Below are 17,500 nucleotides of genomic sequence, written 5' to 3' on the forward strand. Positions count from 1 at the left end.
AAACTATTTTCCCGATGAACCCGTTCAAAGACGACTCGTCCATAGAACTGCGTTACACTACGAGCGCAAAATCGAGCTTACAGGGCCTAGGGCAGGTCATGCCTGTAAAGTCTGCTGAAGCCGTCGAAAAGCCACAGGCGATGTAATTGCACGGTTGCTTCCCTTGGACTGTGCGTGCACTTGCATTCACCGGCTCATTGTTCGCTTACTTCTGAGCACATTTTCATGATTTCCATTTGTCTTATTTTAAATATTGTATTTTGCATTGTAGGTTTTCCTCCGATACACAACTCGGCAAAGTAGACTTTTAGCTGATTGGTTTGTATAACAATTATTCAATTAAACTTTGTGATAATACTATAAGAAAAACAAAATGTACGGCACAAACTCAAACAAAAGCTTACATTATGTGGACCGACGTTATTCTGTACAATATTAATTGAGTCAGTTATTTACAAACTTATCCGACTCTTCTCGTTAGGAAATGCTCGGCATTATCAACAGACGTATATTTTTGTTTAAATATCTGAAATTATAATGAAGTTGCCTCTTCAAATCAGCAGTTGGTATGTTCCGATAACTATATTTAAAATTGTATTTCTTCAGTTTTCGGTTGTTGTTACACACACACACACACACACACACACACACACACACACACACACACACACACACACACACACACACACACACACACACACACACACACACACACACGTTTTCGTGTTGCCTTTGTGTGTGAGACGAACACTAACAAGTCGCGTAAGGCGAAAATACAATATTTAGTCAAGTAGCTGTCGAACTCACAGAATGAAACTGAACGCAACGCAACGCAGCAAGACCGTATACTCGTAGCATCGTCACTCCACCGCCCGTGGCAAAGGCAGTGCACGTGGAATTGACAAGAAGAGCGGGGTATTCGTTGCGCTAAGAAGAATAGCACGCTTTTCTGTACCTCTCTTCGTTTTAGCTTTCTGAGCGTGTTTTTAATCCAAACATATCATATCTATATATTTTTGGAATCAGGAACCAACAAGGAATAAGATGAAAGTGTTTTTAAATTGATTTCGAAAAAAAAATTTTGATAATAATTTTTATATATTTAATTTTCAGAGCTTGTTTTTAATCCGAATATAACATATTTATATGTTTTTGGAATCAGCAAATGATGGAGAATAAGATAAACGTAAATTTGGATCGTTTTATAAGTTTTTATTTTTTTTTACAATTTTCCGATTTTTAATGACCAAAGTCATTAATTAATTTTTAAGCCACCAAGCTGAAATGCAATACCGAACCCCGGGCTTCGTCGAAGAGTACTTGACCAAAATTTCAACCAATTTGGTTGAAAAATGAGGGCGTGACAGTGCCGCCTCAACTTTCACGAAAAGCCGGATATGACGTCATCAAAGACATTTATCAAAAAAATGAAAAAAACGTTCGGGGATTTCATACCCAGGAACTCTCATGTCAAATTTCATAAAGATCGGTCCAGTAGTTTAGTCTGAATCGCTCTACACACACACACACACAGACACACACACGCACACACGCACATACACCACAACCCTCGTTTCGATTCCCCCTCGATGTTAAAATATTTAGTCAAAACTTGACTAAATATAATAAAAAAAGAGCTGAAAATAGTATAACACAGGCTTTGACAGGCACGTGTGTGTTTGTATGTGTGTGTGCGTGCATACGTGCGTGCGTGCGTGCGTGCGTGCGTGTGTGTGTGTGTGTGTGTGTGTGTGTGTGTGTGTGTGTGTGTGTGTGTGTGTGTGTGTGTGTAAACTACTCGACGTGGATGCTACTATGTTTACACAGAGCAAGCCATACTAAAACGGGCAACCACCTACACCAAATAACAGCTAAGGCAACAACGAGAATGTATCTAAAAGTTTATTATGTAACAGATTGCAACAACAGTAACAGAACAAACAGTGCAATATTTGTAAAACAGTGCTCTTTAATAACAACAACTGTACATACCATTCTTAGAATGTTTCACACATTCATCCGCAGATAACCGTTACAAGTATGGGGTTTGAAGTAATGAACCGTACTGTTCTTCACGGACGATCAGAAAAGCAGGGGCACACCGACCTGTTTCAGCTCCTTGTGTCCCTTTAATTAAATGAGAACCGACACGCCCTTTAAATGAGAACCGACACGACAAACCAAGACGTCTTATTGTACCCTCTCTACCAAAGTGAAATCTCCAACGTCAAAGGCTAAACACATTTCTAGAAGACGTCATAGTGTGATCCTAATATCAGCAGTTGAAAACTATTCGTAAGATCACCGTCAGGCTGTACATGTATTTCGGTATCGTATGTCATTAAGCTACTAAGACAGTTCCTGTTTCTTCTCTTGCATCTCCTTCATGGACAGCAACTCCCATGTACACTCACACTACTAAGCAGTGTCTTTCTAGGCTACATATCGACGCCAATGCCAAACGATTTTGAACTTTTGGAACTTATTTTTGATGATTGAGAATAAGTTTGCGCTGCAGTATAGCGGATCATTTTCCACACACTTGCATGGGTACCGTGTGCGAGTGGGTTCAGAAGCACGAAATGTTCAAACTCTGAAAGAAAGAAGAACAGTTTTGTTCCATGTTGTTCGGCATTTTGTGTTCCTGTGTATATATAGGACATTGGTATCCATTTTTGTCAAATACCAAACAAAACAAAAGTAGAAAAAAAACTACGTTATACACCGCCACACATGTTAAGTCGTAATTCATTCACTATGTGCAGCGTTGCGCGTAAATCATCCGATAACTCCAGCGAACAGGGCAAATCATTCTGATCACATTTTGAACGTTGTCTTTCAAGAAAAAGCCAATCGAAAATGACTACAGGTACTTCGGTATCTAAACCATCTAATGCACAGCAAACGTGATGAAGATGTAGGCTTATACGTTTTATACGGAAAACTTTAAAGAACGATCAAGGTGCAAATTTGATGCATTGAAGATACTTTTTTCTCTCGTGTCAGCGACCATGTTCACCCCCACATTTCTGTTCAGGCTTTCGCATGGAATAAAACCATCGCTCCACAACGCAACAACCAGGGTGCTTCTTTTGCTGAGTGAGACCTTTTTAATGTTTTAACATAGAGGGGGGAATCGAGACGAGGGTCGTGGTGTGTGTGTGTGTGTGTGTGTGTGTGTGTAGAGCAATTCAGAGTAAACTACTGGACCGATCTTTATGAAATTTTACATGAGAGTTCCTGGGTATGATATCCCCAGACAATTTTTTTCATTTTTCGGATAAATGTCTTTGATGACGTCATATCCGGGTTTTTTCAAAAGTTGAGGCGGCACTGTCACGCTCTCATTTTTCAACCAAATTGGTTGAAATTTTGGTCAAGTAATCTTCGACGAAGCCCGGACTTCGGTATTGCATTTCAGCTTGGAGGCTTAAAAATTAATTGATGAGTTTGCTCATTAAAGTTGTCATTAAAATCGATTTTTCGCAAACAGATTTAATTTAAAAGTGATTGCATCGTATTCTTCATCACATTCTGAATCTAAAAATATAAATACATATGTCATGTTTACTCTTAAAATGTGATCACAATTAACGAAAATAGATTAATTAGTCTTACGATTAAAATTTAAGAAATCGATCCAAAAAAGATTTCATGTTATTCTTTATCATTTCCTGATTCCAGAAAACATATAGATATGATAGTTGTATTCAAAACAAGCTCAGAAAGTTAGCAACAATAGAGAAAAGCGCGCTTTCCTGCTTGGCACAATACGCTACCGCGCTAATCTGGCGTGTCAATATCACTACGTTTTGCACGTGCGAGGTGAGCGATTTCCTTCACTCGGGGATTGACAAAGCTGTACAGTCTTGGTAAAACAATACAGTGCGTTCAGTTTCATTCCGTGAGTTCGACAGCTTGACTAAATGTAGTAATTTCGCCTTACGCGACTTGTTTTTTTAGTGAATTAGTTTTGCAGATTGACAATAGCACTTTCGCAGATTGACAATAATCGTATTTAAGATAATAATTTATCCACACACACAAAATCAATCTCTACACAGAAAAAAACACAACCATGGTGTAGACTTTTGGTATGTGTCCAACGGGCGCAGTGGCGTCGTGGTAAGACGTCGGCCTCCTAATCGGGAGGTCGTGAGTTCGAAGCCCGGTCGCTGCCGCCTGGTGGATTAAGAGTGTCGATTTTTCCGATCTCCCAGGTCAACTTATGTGCAGACCTGCTAGTGACTTAACCCCCTTCGTGTGTACACGCAAGCACAAGACCAAGTGCGCACGGAAAAGATCCTGTAATCCATGTCAGAGTTCGGTGGGTTATAGAAACACGAAAATACCCAGCATGCCTCCCCCGAAATTGGCGTATGCTGCCTGGATGGCGGGGTAAAAACGGTCATACACGTAAAATTCCACTCGTGCTAAAAACATGAGTGAACGTGGGAGTCTAAGCCCATGAACGAAGAAGAAGAAGGTATGTGTCCAAGTGGAGACATGTTCTTCCCACGTGTAAAAGCCTGGCAAGACCTAAGACGGTAAGCCGAATCATTTACATGGGGAGAACGGTGCCTTAAACAAATATAAGGAAGACTTTTTTTTTTACGGGCGTTGGGGTTCTGTTTTCGCGTTACGACAATAAAGTATGGAACGCCAAAAGGCCCACGTTCTCGAGTATGGTAATTTCGAGTCTGTTAGCCTCGAGGTTCGATCTCGAGAACGTGGGCCTTTTGGCGTTCCACAATAAAGCCTTGATCTCTCATCTCATAAGCTGCCACAAAAACATCCGTAATAAGTAATAACCTCTAAGCCTATGTACTTTTTCCGGTCTAGCTTAAACTTTTGCTTGAAGTTATCACCCTTCTCGTGTAAAGGATCTGTTCGGGCTTTACATACAATAAGAGGGCATTTACACTTGGACACACAGCAAACATTTAAGAAAAGCCTGGCTGCTATCTGTACAGAATGGCTTTTTTTTGTTTACTGAATTATATTTGCACCTGAAACGTGTGTCTTTTTGCGAAATCAATTCTGCTAGACGTTACGGAAGCAGCCAAGTTGTTGATTTTTGGTATGTGTTAACGTTCAAGTGGAGGAACGCTCTTATTCCCAGTAGGATTTGTGGTGGTGTACGTATCATTGTTTAACCGGGGAGGACGGTTTATTGAAATGCTAAAATTCGGTCTTCAAACAAAGCACTTTGCTTACGATCATCTTCACAAGAACAAGAGAGAATAAACAAAACACGCAGAGTGCATACATATATACCATATAAGAAGGAATCATGAACACAGCATAGAGTATTATTATGTATACACGGATTCTGTGCAGCAGTCAGTATAACAACGTAATTACAGTAACAATGTATATGAGTGCTCAGATGTCTTCGAAAAGAAAAGAAAGTCTGTCCATATATTAAAATCCATTAACTGTAAAGAAAATACAAAGAAGTACTTACACGCAGTCTGTTCGATTACCAAGAGAGCCTTCATTCACAACACATGCAGAATAATCAGGTTCAACAAACATACAACGTATAAAATGTGTGATGCTTGTTTGATTGTTGACGAAGACAACTGATAGCAAAGACGGTGCAACTGAGTATGCGTTAGAGAGAGTACATCTGATACAAATATACCAGCAGACGGACAGACAAACGGACAAAAAAGAGAGAGAGAGAGAGAGAGAGAGAGAAAGAGAAAGAGAGAGAGAGAGAGAGAGAGAGAGACAGAGAGAGAGAGAGAGAGAGTTTTGAAAAGACGAAAACAAAACTATAAATGATAAAATGGTGTTTATGCTGCTTAGCTTGAAACCCGTAAAAAGAATTCTGCTGATACATGTATTATTAAACGACCCTGTCAATCAAAACTAGCTCACTGATACAGTGTGCAAAAAATGTGGCCCGGTACGTCGATCACAAATGTGACAAAATTAGTATGTCTATGATCACGCACTTCGTAACACATAACATTCTAATCATAAAAAACCCAGAATCATTTCAATAATTTTGAGCTAGAAGGAGAAATGGAACTTCACAAGTTGATAATTCGTGAAATAAAGTAATATCCAATGCTCATGAAAAATGTGGGATGTTTGTGTTCACATGGGAATCCAACTTCTTTTCTTGAGCGCAGTCTAAATCAAGAATAGCGTGTCGTGTTGCAGGCAAGATGTCATCATTGGCCCCTGAAAGGAACAGCTGATATTCCTTTTAAGGCAATTGACCTGGGGTCAATGCAGTACGTGTAGCATCGAGTTAAGGGGCAGATTATACCTGCGCAGAGTCAGCGGCACAGGCGACGCACTGCAGATTATTGAGGTAAATATTGTTTCCAGCCCGCTACACGTTGCGTGAAAAGAAAACAGGCCAAGTTCTCGTCATAATCCCTATCGCAGCATCAATCATCTGCAGTGCGTCGTCTGTGCCGCTGACTCTGCGCAGGTATAATCTTTACCTGGAAAGCCCACTCCACTTGGAGATAATTCCACGTAAACGTGCACTAGCTTATACATTTGAATGTTCCTTTCTTTTAAATCCTTGCCATTTTTTCCTTGCATTGCCGTATTTGGACATTCATGTTCAGGACCATGTTTGTTCCACGTATGCACCAAAGCATACCCAACATCACAAGAACAGTATCGCTGATACGATGTTGTGATGGACAAAAATGACATGAAACCATCAGTGTCGATTCAGTTTCACCGCCGATATTTCAAGTTTTCATTTTTGTAAGTGCACGTGCGTAAAAACCAAGAAGACACACGTGCAAAACAAAAAGGAAGAAGAAAGGAATGATAACAAAGTGCACATGTACAATATAATAATGTATACAATGTAACTTGTTCAAATAACAGTAAGACGGAAGCAACTAGCTCATCCAGCACGCAGTCTTCGAGTCTTCCCGGAACAGGTGTACTCTTTCTTGTCAGTCAGCTGGTGTAGTGATCCAGGCATGTTCATTCTTTGTATTCATCTCCATTTCTCGACGAAATGAGTGGGTTGTGTGGGATACTGATTTCACTTGTCCGGAACCTGCGTACGGGCCCTTCTTGTCAGTCAGGTAGTGAAGTAATCCAGGCATGTTCTTTCTTTTTTCCATCCCCATTTCCCATCTGGACGAAATAAGTGGGCTGTGTGGGATACTGATTTCATTTGTCGGACGTTCTTCTGTCAATTTTTCCGGGCTGTATCTCAAGAGTTGTGCGGGCGACTCGGTCCATTTTTGCAATAACTCGGTCCATTTTTGCCACAACTCGGTCCATTTCTGCCACACTCTGTTTTTGTAGGACGCATGCGCAGCCTCTGCCTGCCAAGATTGATGGACGCCCTTCAACGGCCAGCGGCTTAATGAACTTAAAGGGCAACGTCCGTTGGCAATGCGGGCTGGATAGATTTACGGCTGTTCTGTCGTGTCTGTACCATATCAAGTGTCACTAGCGCTGCCCAGTGCTGCTGTGTGCCCTCACATTGTCACACCCCTTGGTGCCCTGGGTGCAAAAACTACCTGCGAACCTCAGAATAAAACACGGTTAAAACCAACCACAGAAGGTGTGACAGTCGCACATTGTCACCTTCTCGGTTTTGCAGCCGATTGTGATGGAGCGTGCCTTCATTGTTGAGGTCACTGAACTTCAACGAACTCAAAACCGTCTTTTCAGTTAGTGGACCTCGTCAGTTTATAATGGCCGCTTGGTGCTCATTCTGGGGTGCTGGTACCGACGCATATCTCCTGATTGCATTTGTGACTCGAAGGGTTTTAAAGTCTCGCTACTTCCCAAACATTGTCTGGTTTCCATATGTCCCTTTTTTGCGTTGGAGCTGTGGAAACCATAACCAAGCAGGTCTGTTCGTAATCTAATTATTCGTTACTCAATTTTAACTCATTTATATTCTCTCTGTGTCACTACTGTATCAACCATCCTTCACCAGCATACGGCTGCACTTCCAAATCATTATCTCTTCACATAACGTCAGTATAGACTCTTTAGTCTCATAAAATCTCCATGCACGAAGCCTATAGCTATCAATGCACCCTAACAGTCAATTGGCCGATGCTGCTGTCCTTGCAAAATGATAACGACAGACCTGCACAGTGCTTAACATGAACGTGTCGTTATTTCTGTGCGTAATCAAAGCTCTTCGCTCGCCCACCGGAGTCTTTCTTGGCGATGGACTGCTGATAGCTGTACAGCTGCTTCTCTAGGGCGTAGTTCTCTGCCTGGAGGGCCAGGATCTCCCGTCTGAAACACACATATTATCCAGACTTTAAATAAAATGTAAGATACCAACACCACACGAGAAACGTTCTAGGCCTAATCTCCCGTCTGGAACACACATATTATCCAGACTTTAAATAAAATGTAAGATACCAACACCACACGAGAAACGTTCTAGGCATATAATCTCCCGTCTGGTACACGCATGTTACCAAGACTTTAAATACAATGTCAACACATCGTCGCTACACAAGAGACTCTATCGGCTGTAACATAACCCTACAGATTAGCAGTACTCTCGAATATGAGCCAACCTCTTTCGCTTCCTCGTTTAATTTTTCGTTTCCGACAATTTTTCTCTGAGAGAGAGAGAGAGACACAGAGAGAGAGAGAGAGAGAGAGAGAGAGAGAGAGAGAGAGAGAGAGGGAGAGAGACAGAGACAAAGAGACAGAGAGACAGAGAGAGAATTGAATTGAATGGAATTGAATTGAATTGAATTGAATTGAACTTTATTTAACAAGGATTACGATTTAAGGCTACGCCTTTTCTTACAATCTGACCTTGGGATGCAAGAGAGAGAGAGAAAGAGAGAGAGAGAGAGAGAGACTCAGACTCAGACTCAGACTCAGAACTTTATTACAAAAGGATAAAGGTTTTAGGCAAAGCCTATTCTTCCAACCTGTCCTTTATACAACACATAAAGACAGACGCACATTACAAATATAAATTCAATCATATAAAATACAGAAATACATTGTACAGAATGCAACACAATGTGCATTTAAGGAATTACATAAGGAGAACTCAAAAAATTACAAAATTACATTGACATAGTTATACCTTTCATTTGGGAATAAGTTGCTCCGATCAGCTACACATCCGTTAACATTAGTACAAAATGTTTAACAAAATAACAATCGAACAAGACATTTCATTCACGAATGATGTGTGAACGAGACTGTCTCTTAAACATTTTCACTGAAGTTGCATTTCTTATCTTTGGGGTAAGGAGTTCCAGAGAAACGCTCCCGAGAAGGCTAAACTCGATTTGTAGAGGTCTATGCGAGGTATGGGAGGGATGATTTTTTGGGACCCATATCTTTTTGTGGCATGTTTGAAATGTGATTGCAAATATTTAGGACAGTCGTCATTTAGAATTTTATACATGAACACAGCCTTGTTTAACGTCAACTGATCTTTCAAGGGGAGGAAATTCAAGAGCTTTAGTTTATCATCCGTGGACCTATTCAAATCATGCAGAATAAGTTTTGCAGCTCGGCGATGCAGGGAATTGAGTCTTTTTAAATGAACATCACTGCAGTTATCCCAAAGTGTCGATGCGAAGTTTATATGAGGCATTATGTGGGCGTAATAGAACATTTTGAGTGCTGCAGAATCAGCGTAATGCCTTAATTTTGATAACAGGTACACATTTTTTGATACTAGTTTGCAAATATTACTCAAATGAGTTTGCCATTTCAACTCTTGATCAATGGTAACACCCAATAATCTATGTTCCCTAACTTGCTGCACTTGAGTTGAACCAACTGACAGTTGTAATTGTAAAGGACTTAATTGGTGTTTTTGTCTCGTGGTTATCACCATACTCTTTGTTTTAATCGGATGAATGATCATTGCATTAGAAACGCACCACTCAGTGATTTCATCCACACTTGTTTGAAGAGAAGAGTTGACGGATTCCAAAGATTTTTGACTGGTGTGAACAGAAGAGTCATCGGCGAAGAACTCACATCTAACTTTTTCATCGGACACATGAAGGGGTAAATCATTTATATAAATACAGAACAAGATAGGTCCTAATACAGACCCTTGAGGGACACCACTTCTGACAAACTCATTTGACGAAGTTTTACAGTTAATGGATACATACTGTTTCCGTTTTGAAAGATACGATTCAAAAAAGGCACAGGCTGAGTCGTCTTTTAAATAGCACTTTAATTTCTTTAGTAGAAGTGAGTGATCTACTAGGTCAAAGGCTTTCTTAAAGTCCAAAAACAACGCTCCCGTTATGTCTGCTTTGTTTATTGCTGACAGCCAAGTCTCGCATAAAGAGCTTAAGGCGGTGTGGCAGGAATGCTTAGAGCGGAACCCAGACTGAAAAGGATGAAACAGATTCATTTGTTCCATATATGCCAGTAGGTGTTTTTGTATGTGCTTTTCTAAGGGTTTAGATAGAACAGGTAAGAGGGAAATAGGTCTAAAGTTGTTTGGGTCTGTAAGATCCTTATTTTTTGGAAGGGGTAATACTTTTGCACACTTTAAAATAGAAGGGAACACGTTTTGTTGTATGCTTAGGTTATAAACATAAGTTAGGGAATCGACAATGTAAGGTAAAGCAAGTTTTAGCAACTTGACTGGAATCTTGTCTGGACCCATTGACTTCTTATTCGCCATTTGTTCTACCAGTTTTCCTACTTCGTGCACTGAGATTGGAGGAATAGAAAACGTGTCAGTTTGAGTCAACTTTTGTCCACAGAATGTTTTTAATTTTTCAAAACAATCATCCGTATCAAGGGAATCATTGTGATTGAGACAAGATTTTAGGTTGTCTGCTAGCGAAATGAAGTGTTTGTTAAAATCATTTGGAGATATTTGTGAATGAGTATTGGTTGATCCCTTCCCAAAAGAGAGAGAGAGAGAGAGAGAGAGAGAGAGAGAGAGAGAGAGAGAGAGAGAGAGAGAGCGAGAGAGAGAGAGAAAGAGAGACACTGACAATGACAATGACAAATCTTTATTTTTCGAGGTTGACAAGAATAAGCATAGATATGCTTTTTTTGCATTTGGCCCTCGCCCTAAAGAGGGACTAAACTATTTTACTATAACTATGACTAGGGAGAAAAAAAAAAGAGAGAGAGAGAAAGAGAGAGAGAAAGAGAGAGAGACAGAGAGAAAGAGAGAGAGAGAGAGAGAGAGAGAGACGCAGACGCAGATAATTTATTCAATAGGCCATAGCCCCTTATGAAGGAGTGTGAACAAATGGTTAACGTTACAAATAATGTAACTCATCAGGTGCAAAAAAGGTACAACATAATAATCGCACAACACTACAGATTAAAACATACATTACACGGTATTTAACTAAGAGGTTACAACATCTCTTAATTTAAAGGCTTTATACAAATACAAGGATACATTTCTAACAACAGTTTCTTGAGGTGAAGCCAGGAGCAAGCTGAGTCTAAGAGAGAGAGAGAGAGAGAGAGAGAGAGAGAGAGAGAGGGAGAGAGAGAGGGAGAGAGAGAGAGAGAGACAGAGAGACAGAGAGAGAGAGAGAGAGAGAGAGAGAGAGAGAGAGAGAGAGAGAGAGAGAGAGAGAGAGAGAGAGAGAGAGAGAGAGAGAGAGAGAGAGAGAGAGAGAGAGAGTACTGACAGACAGCAAACGCGGCTGTTTGGAACTCGAATCCCTAACACACCGCCCATAACAGTACTGTGCCAACAAATGCAAAACGAACGCTTAAAGAACAAAGTGGTGGTGGACATTTGAAGGCTCCCCCCAGACAGTAACTTGTCTGTCGCTCGCAGTTCTACATTGCTATCGTCATTGCCTGACCATAACGTCACCTTTTATTTGTGCAGACAGACAAAAAGTACGACGCACTCTTGTGAATATTTCATGATGTTGTCTCACCCGATACAGTTAGACAATAAAATCAGGTTGTGACACTCTGGGGAAATACCTCGCCATCAGCAGAAAAAAGGAGACAACCGCACACACTCGGTTTTCTTCTTCTTCTGCTTCTTCTTTAACGTACACAACTACAACTTAGGCAACTATAAGCGTGCTCAGCTGAATACACGAAATACCTATGTCAGGGTGTTGTGGTCTGTGGAAGAATTGTATAACTTGAAGATGAGGCAAGTTTAGCTATATATATATATATTGAGCTTTTAGGGAATATCCAATATACGCCACAGTGAAAAATTAGCTCATATCTGCATGTTTTTGCCAGAATTAGGCCGTTTATGCTGTGTTCGTTCAATATTATGCTTTTTTCTTTCTGTCAAAACCCTAGCTTGGTATTTCTCTTCCAAACTGTGTATATGTGTGAGACATTTCCAGATTCACCAAAAATTAAACGAACCGTCACCGCTCTGCCAATTAGCCTGACATTCCGGAAGCATTTCGTTCCCTTTAACCCTTTTAAGAGTGATCTCCATAATTATCTTTTCAACGTGCTCTGCGGTGCAATTGTATTGTCTCTCAGTCTTCCAACTTGCACGTGCTGCACTGGAAGTTTGTCCACAGTCGGGTTTAAGTAGGCCAAGACGTGATGGGGTAATGGTAAAAGAATCAATTCCGGAGAGAGTTGTGATTGCTGAAAGGGTCGTTTGGGGCCCGGAGAACGATGTGAACCGTCCTTCTGTTCCAAATGTCGTTGTCGTTTGTTAGACGTCAGTGACTGAAAACACGCTGGATGTTACGGGTGTGATTTTAGGAGTGACATAAAGCGAGTGTCAACTGCCGTTTTAGGGAGAACTAGGCTATCTATACTTCTGTTCCTACGGTTGTTGCTGGGTATTATAATGTAATGACACACCGTGGCCGGATACATTCAGGGTGTTAACCATCTTAGGTGTGAAGGGGTGACATAAAGTGCCTGGATTGCACTTCCATTCAAAAGCTTTAATGTTACCATTCCACGGATGGACACGGGTCATGTGCAGACCCAGAGACGGAAGCCATGTCCCACCCCCGTGTCATCACAATGGCACGTAAAAGATCTTGGTCATTCTGCCATAAGTGCAGGTGGCTGAATACACCTAAACACGCAGACACCTGGGTAGCGCGACTCCGTTGCTGCTAGCTTTCCACTGGGAGGAAGCGACCCGAATTTCCCAGCGATGGGACAATAAAGTAATAAAGTAATGAAATGAGAATGACTTAGTGATAAGGGAGGTGAAGCCACCGTTAAACTGATCCTAAGCTCAAAAACAGCGACAGGTGCAAAGAAAAGCTGACGAGCGTACGAACAAACACGTCCAGTGCAGATGTGTTTACGGCTAAGCGACAACCACACTCCCTTTTCTTCATCCTTCGGCCATGCAGGGTGATTTGGGGACTGAATACTGACGTAAAGCCAGCACAAAAATAAATAGAAACAAGTCGCGTAAGGCGAAAATACAACATTTAGTCAAGCTCAGTCGAACTCACAGAATGACACTGAACGCATTGCATTTTTTCCGCAAGACCGTACAATCGTAGCATCGTCTGTCCACCGCTCGTGGCAAAGGCAGTAAAATTAACAATCCAGAAAAGCGCGGTAGCGGTTCCGCTGAGGAGGATAGCACGCTTTTCTATATCTCTATTCTTTTTAACTCTCTGAACGTGTTTTTAATCCAAACATATCATATCTATATGTTATTGGAATGAGGAACGGACAAGGAATAAGATGAAATTATTTTTAAATCGATTTCGGAAATTATATTTTAATAATAATTTTATATTTTTAATTTTCAGAGCTTGTTTTTAATCCAAATATAACATATTTATATGTTTTTAGAATCAGAAAATGATGAAGAATACGATAAACGTAATTTTGGATCGTTTTATAAAATATTAATTTCAATTACAATTTTCAGATTTTTAATGACCAAAGTCATTATTTAATTTTTAAGCCTCCAAGCTGAAATGCAATACCAAAGTCCGGCCTTTGTCGAAGATTGCTTGGCCAAAATTTCAATCAATTTCATTGAAAAATGAGGGTGTGACAGCTAGTGCCGCCTCAACTTTTACAAAATGCCGGATATGACGTCATCAAAGACATTTATGGAAAACATAAAAAAAAGGGTGGGGATATCATACCCAGGAACTCTCATGAAAAATGTCATACAGATCGGTCCAGTAGTTTACTCTGAATCGCTCTACACACACACACACACACACACAGACACACACACACACACACACACACACACACGCACACACACACACACACACAGACACACATACACCACGACCCTCGTCTCGATTCCCCCCTCTATGTTAAAACATTTAGTCAAAACTAAATGTAAAAAGAAAGAAAGACAGATTATATTCATCGTAAAATCGGAGATAAAGTAGCAAACGACAGTCCAAAAGAAAGGTACAACGTGGCTTTTTTTCAAACAAATTCATTCATCAAATTCAAATTAATAGTGCACAGGAAGCAGTTCGGCTGTTTTGTTTGTTTGTTTGCTTAACGCCCAGCCGACCACGAAGGGCCATATCAGGGCGGTGCTGCTTCGACATATAACGTGCGCCACACACAAGACAGAAGTCGCAGCACAGGCTTCATGTCTCACCCAGTCACATTATTCTGACACCGGACCAACCAGTCCTAGCACTAACCCCATAATGCCAGACGCCAGGCGGAGCAGCCACTAGATTGCCAATTTTAAAGTCTTAGGGTTCGAACCCACGACCTCCCGATCACGGGGCGGACGCCTTACCACTAGGCCAACCGTGCCGGTACTTCGGCTGTTGATTGTTGGTTTGTGAACAAGTGCGGATGGGATGGCCTCCCATGTAAGAGCTCAGCCAGATACGATATGGTAAGCCAAATCACTGAAATGTCCTTGTATTCGTCTGCCAAATGAGATATGATATATTGTTTTTAAGAGCACGCTTTTAAGCTAAGTTGATGTGCTCCATTTATTTCATTGATTGTATGCGGTATTGTTATTTGCAATTATCTGAATACAATTGTTTAAACCAATCGTCCTTTTATGTCCATTGGGTCCAAATGTGGACCTTGGCCGTCTAAACTACTTGATACTCAGATATTTACAAAGCTTTCATGAACAGGCTATTTTAACTGCAAAACAGATTCGTGATTCTGGAAAACTGGGATATGGGTAACATTTGAGAACTCCAACCAAATGGTGTTATATTGAAAGATTATACATTGTCGGTTTTGATGCACACCAGAGTTCGTCAAAACACGATTGTTCGATAAAACGTAATCCGATGTGAATAGAAAAGATGGTCTCCTAAATCCTATTTCGGAACCCATTGTTAATCGTTCCTTATTCAGTCTGGCTAATGTTTTTCCTATGTACCTCAGTTTGTATTATGCTCATTTTGACCGGGAGCCGGGGTTCGTGCATATTTTCAATACCGGTTTCAGAAGTACTTATTTGAAATGCCGGGTTCAGTAGTAGTTATCTGCGATACCATTTTCAGAAGTGCTCATTTTTGATACCGGGTTCAAACGTGCTTCCATATATTTCAAAAGTGGCTAAGCACAATCTCTGGGCCCTATCAGTTAAAGAGAAGTAGTGTCATCCTTAAAGCAGACATGTTGCATCACTCACGACATCTGGTGTCTGTGCAGTCTGGTGATGTCATCCTGGCTGTTGTAGTTAGGGGCGATAAGCAGGTGGGACTCCTGCCACTCAATGTACACCGACAGCTTCCTGTCCTCAGGATCCACGTACACACTGTCAGGATCCGACACCTGTACACAGAGAGTGTCTCGTCATCAAGTCAGTGAATGAAATACACACACGTGATTTATACATACTTTGAATAGACGATGTTCGGATGTCGGCTTTGTATGGGTTGTGAAAGAGTGAGCACTCTTGTTTTAAGTGTGTAAAATGTCCTACGTGTGACATTACAGGCGAGTGACAAGCGGCGGGGGGGGGGGGGGGGGGGTATGTCTGAAACACGTGGACAAAGCAGGGCCGGACTAGGCTAAGAGGAGGGGGGGGGGTTGCCACTGGTGGTCCAGGGGGGCGGGGTCAAGGGGCAGAGCCCCTTGTGGGGGTCAAGGGGCGAAGCCCCCTGAAGTTGATGGGTAGGTCATATTCTGAGATAGGAAAATGGTCGCTCCTTGCATGAAACGGCATAAAATAAACAATAGTAAAAAATGTTTTTAATAAGTGAGGTACAGGTTTAGGCTAGGGGGGGCCGGGGGGGGGAGGTTGCGCAACCCCCATAACCCCCCCGGTAGTCCGGCCCTGCAAAGGGCACGTGTTGAAAGCATGCCCGTCACTAAAAGCAAAGAGTATAGGGCCACTCTTTAACAATTTCTCGATACAAACCCCGACAGAGGTATTTCCGGAATACGTCTACTATAAAGAAAAAAACACAATTAAATACATTAAATACATATATGATTTAAATAGCAGAATTCATGTTTTTAAGAAGAAACGGCGAAATGAACAGACAAATAGCACGTTATTTATGGAAATAAAAATGAATAAATAAAGAATCAGATTAACAAATACATAAAATATTACAATATAAGTCGAATAGACAAAAGAATATCACAGCGTAGCAGTAGAATATCTTGGACTCGACTTCCCACAAGCAATCGTGCTGATCTGTCTCCATTTCCTCTTCCCCGTAAAGTCGGAAAATATTCGAGTGATTTTAGCTACTATTCACGAGGAATGTTTTCATTGAAAATAATCAATAATAGCACTTTTACACACAGTTTGCAAAACTCGGATGAATTATACATTTTATAAATACTGGCCGTATCTTTCGATTCGTAAAATGTTTACAGTTTGTATACCTTTGTCATACATCAGCGCCCATACAGCCGGCCCTTCCTGGAGGTATTCCAATCCCAATCGTCAGACTTACGTCAAATATATTTCCATTATCTGATTCTCCGGTCCCCAGCACCTCCCCTTGCCCTTCAATTATGGGATTCCTATTTTTATCCGCTCTGTCTGTCTGTCTGTCTGTCTGTCTGTCTGTCTGTCTCACTCTGTCAGTCTCTCTCAGTCTGTCTGCCTGTCTCTCTTCCTCTCCCCCCGGCTCTTTTTTTTGTGTGTTTTTGTTTTTGGTCTTGTTCTGTTTTTGGTCTTATTCTATTTTGGGGTTCCCTCGTGAAACTTTCCCGTCCTAAAGCACACACACCTCATTTCCAGTTCCTACATCTTTTCCCATCTTTTGGCAACAGACAAGCTTTATTTTTCTCTTTTATGATTTTTGCCTCAGCATTCACCAAAACCACTTCGCCTCCTTGCCCAAACACTCATGCGAAATATCACTCGTTGGGCAGTTCAAACGCATCGCTTCTCAGTGTCTCTCTGGAGAAATAAGGTTGGGCAAACAGAAGCAGGCCTGGAGTGGATCAAATACGACTGGAAACTGTCTGAAGCTGCTGTCTCAGCGAACGTCGGATACAGTAAAGTTGTATGGGTTCAGGGGAAAGGGGAGGGGCACCAAGGAGGTAGAGTGAGGGAGACAGAGGGGTGGATGTATTGTGTAAGGGTGGATTAGACGGAGAGAGAGAGAGAGAGAGAGAGAGAGAGAGA

The 17,500-nt window shown here is 41.2% G+C and overlaps 1 protein-coding gene and 1 long non-coding RNA gene across 2 annotated transcripts in view; one reads left to right on the plus strand and one right to left on the minus strand.

Moving 5' to 3' along the window:
• The window catches only part of LOC138968301 (uncharacterized), a 4,729-nt gene extending 3,975 nt beyond the window's left edge, over window positions 1-754 (plus strand). The window contains exon 4 of the long non-coding RNA XR_011456129.1: window positions 1-754. This exon is cut by the window's left edge and continues 151 nt beyond it. This is a non-coding gene — a long non-coding RNA (uncharacterized lncRNA).
• A 1,133-nt stretch (window positions 755-1,887) lies between these two features.
• The window catches only part of LOC138973299 (uncharacterized), a 62,350-nt gene continuing 46,737 nt past the window's right edge, over window positions 1,888-17,500 (minus strand). Inside the window, exons 6-7 of the mRNA XM_070346052.1 lie at window positions 15,542-15,684; window positions 1,888-8,250 (exon numbers count right to left, since the gene is read on the minus strand). Of these exons, the coding sequence (XP_070202153.1) occupies window positions 8,124-8,250; window positions 15,542-15,684 (270 nt within the window). The 3' untranslated portion in view covers window positions 1,888-8,123. The remainder of the gene's footprint in view (window positions 8,251-15,541; window positions 15,685-17,500) is intronic.

This window comes from Littorina saxatilis, linkage group LG1 (genome assembly GCF_037325665.1).
Source record: "Littorina saxatilis isolate snail1 linkage group LG1, US_GU_Lsax_2.0, whole genome shotgun sequence".
Classification (NCBI taxonomy): Eukaryota; Metazoa; Mollusca; class Gastropoda; order Littorinimorpha; family Littorinidae; genus Littorina; species Littorina saxatilis.